Source organism: Erigeron canadensis, chromosome 6, assembly GCF_010389155.1.
Source record: "Erigeron canadensis isolate Cc75 chromosome 6, C_canadensis_v1, whole genome shotgun sequence".
In the NCBI taxonomy this organism is placed as follows: domain Eukaryota; kingdom Viridiplantae; phylum Streptophyta; class Magnoliopsida; order Asterales; family Asteraceae; genus Erigeron; species Erigeron canadensis.
Window position 1 is genome coordinate 30,762,322 of NC_057766.1, and position 2,819 is coordinate 30,765,140.

General features: G+C 35.5%; 1 protein-coding gene across 1 annotated transcript; it reads right to left on the reverse strand.

Moving 5' to 3' along the window:
* Nucleotides 1-394: 394 nt before the first annotated feature.
* Nucleotides 395-2,252, reverse strand: LOC122603513 (1-aminocyclopropane-1-carboxylate synthase 3-like). The gene is made up of 2 exons (XM_043776237.1): nucleotides 1,881-2,252; nucleotides 395-1,734 (listed from the first exon to the last, which is right to left on the reverse strand). Exons 1-2 carry the CDS (start codon nucleotides 2,151-2,153, stop codon nucleotides 583-585), a joined length of 1,425 nt encoding a protein of 474 aa, XP_043632172.1. The 5' UTR covers nucleotides 2,154-2,252; the 3' UTR covers nucleotides 395-582.
* Between the last annotated feature and the right edge of the window lie 567 nt (nucleotides 2,253-2,819).

Below are 2,819 nucleotides of genomic sequence, written 5' to 3' on the forward strand. Positions count from 1 at the left end.
CAAAAGCCACAGTTATGACTTGAGTTTTGCTAGTAAGAATCAAACTAAATTTGGAAATTTTGACTTTTAATTTTACTTTTAAAATTTTTTTTGTAATTTGGATGGTTAAAATTGGAAGTTAATCTTATTTTCTATGGTTAGGATTAGGAGTTCATTTGTGAGGGTAACAACACTTCAACAGATTATATTTTCCCAAAGTTAGTTAACTAGTTTCTTAATATCTCCAATTAATTAGCTAACAATTACGTGCATCATTTGTATTTAAACAAATTAAGTTATATAATAACTTCCTCTTCTCTTTATTTATACATCGATCATTAGCGATTAATGCTTTGTTTTATAATTAACAACATCCCATGAAAGGGTATGTAAAATAAAGAAGCAAATTTGACAGTTGATAAATGCATAAACGTACGTTAAATGCAATTCTCTGCACATGAAATAACCCCTCATAAGGAAAAAAAAAAATCAAGAAACTCATGAAATAACCCCTCATAAGTAAAAAAATCCAATTACAAATGGATGCGCGCACACGCTTAGTTTCTTCTAGTCTTGAATCGATCGATCGTCTCTCTAGCTAGATTACCTACTACTGTTCTTCCCCGACCTTGTGGTTGGAAAAGACAGCGAAAAAACCCACTTGGGGAGTGACTTTGTTTTTCTTGGATTATTTCCATTTATCAACCGGCCGCTGCGAATGTGATTGTTTTTCTTGGCCATTATTGAGTCTACAAACGAATGCAAACGTTGCATGGCCAGCAATAAGGTTTCTTTGGACATGTTGGCAAAGCAAACCCTAAACCAACCCGGTTCGCTACAATGGCACGATGAACCGGGCGATATGTTGAGCCCGACATCATACACAATCTTCTTCCATAGCTCCATTTCACCTTCAAAAGTTTGTGAACTCAAAAGACCTCTCATATCAACCCAACTAAATAAACCGGCATTACTCTTTAGACATCTAATCCCGGTTTTTAGTAAGGCCTTTTCGAGGATTTCATGTCTATGTTTTAGTCTTTTACGATTCTCCGTTAGATAGTTTCTTGTGAAGTTTTTATCAGAGAGGATTTCTGATAGTAAGTGTTGAGTTTGGGATGATATTAATCCAAAACTCGACATTTTTGTCGCAGCTGAGACCACAAGGTTATCATTGGAGTAAATAGCCCCAATTCGAAAGCCTGGTAGCCCGAGATCTTTTGAGAGACTATAAACAATGTGAACCCTCTTCCCGATATCCGTATTCATTAGACTCTTGTTCTTTAAGACCTCCATAATGCTAACGAATCCGGGAGAGCTAAAAACCGTGCCAGAATAGATTTCATCACTAATGAGATGGATGGTTTTTGAGGATATAAAGTTAACGAGAAGTTCGAGTTCATGGATGCTTAGTGAGGTTCCTAATGGATTTGAAGGGTTTGTGACTAAAACACCTTTCACTTTAAGGTTTTGTTTTTGTGCTTGTTGGTATGCATCTTCTAGGGCTGCTTCGGTGATTCGAAAACCATTTGAGCTCGAGCAATGAATCGGTACTATCTCAGCACCGGTTCGCCACTTGAGGTCTCTATCGAACCCCGGATAATAGGGTGTGGGAAGGAGGAAAGCATCCCCAGGGTCTGCTAGGCAAAACATTAGAGTTTCATTGGCTGAGGTTGCTCCGGCAGTCAGTACGAGGTTGTTTGGATCGAAAATTACTTTGTTTTCTCTAATCTCCGACATGAACTCGGCTAATGCCTGTAAAATAAAAACACATATATAAGAGTTAATACTTGATATATAGTATCAAATATATATAGTATATATAAGAGATGTACTAAATGTGGACCAGGCTGATATATAAAAATATTGATTGGAAATTACTAGCCATGCATATAACTTACTTTTTTGAAAGCAGGAAGACCATGGTAATCTTGGAAAAGAGCAAGTTCTTTAAAAATGGAATGATTCTGGGTAGTGAAACCAGCCGAGTTAGGATTCTTGTTGAGCCATGATTCAAGAAGGTCGAAGGAGAGCTGATTCTCGGCTAGGCCCATTTGTATAATACCATTAGGATTGGTAATCGGGTCATAAGGATTCTTCTCATATTCCTCCCATCCAAGGAAATAGGATGAATCTTGACCATGTGAGTTACATGTGGCCTTTGAAGACAACATTTTAATTGATTTGTGTGTGTGTGTGTTTTTGTGAGAAAAGGTATGTGTTTGTGAAAATGAAGGAGGAGGAGGAAATTTCAAGTGTGAAATATTTGGATTGAGTGTAGAGTTTGAGAAGCTCTATATATAGAGAGAGAGCCATAGAGGAAAATGAAAGAAGATGTATACATAGCTGGAAATATACATATAATTAATAGTATAAGAATGCCACGTCAGATCATTTGACCTGGGATTTGTAGGCGGATATTAAACACCACCCAAGTGTTTCATTTTACTACATGTTGTCTAAAAGAATATTAAAATATTAACCCACACGCTTCACGATTATTAATCCAAGTGTCTCAAGTAATCTTTCAGTAGTGCATCCCGAACTAGTTTTAAGAAAGAATAGTTAAAAATTTGACGACAATAGCTTCACTTCATTATGTCATCATCACATACTTTTAACATAATCTTAATTTGATTATATATATATATATATATAAGTCTTATATGTGATATGTATCCTACATTTTTGGTTAACATAAACTGGTAATCTAATTTCTTTTCAACGTTTTTACTAAGAAAAATCAACAAGCAATAAAATATTTATCATTTAACGGTACTTCGTGACATACCAAAAACTTCTGGTCGTCTCATAATTATCTTTTTGTTCTTGTAGTCTAT

Coding starts and splice junctions, on each gene's coding strand:
- LOC122603513 (XM_043776237.1), bottom strand. CDS start 2,153: ATGTTGTCTTCAAAGGCCACATGTAACTCACATGGTCAAGATTCATCC. Junction 1,735..1,880: donor GTCTTCCTGCTTTCAAAAAA/GTAAGTTATATG, acceptor TTTATTTTACAG/GCATTAGCCGAGTTCATGTC.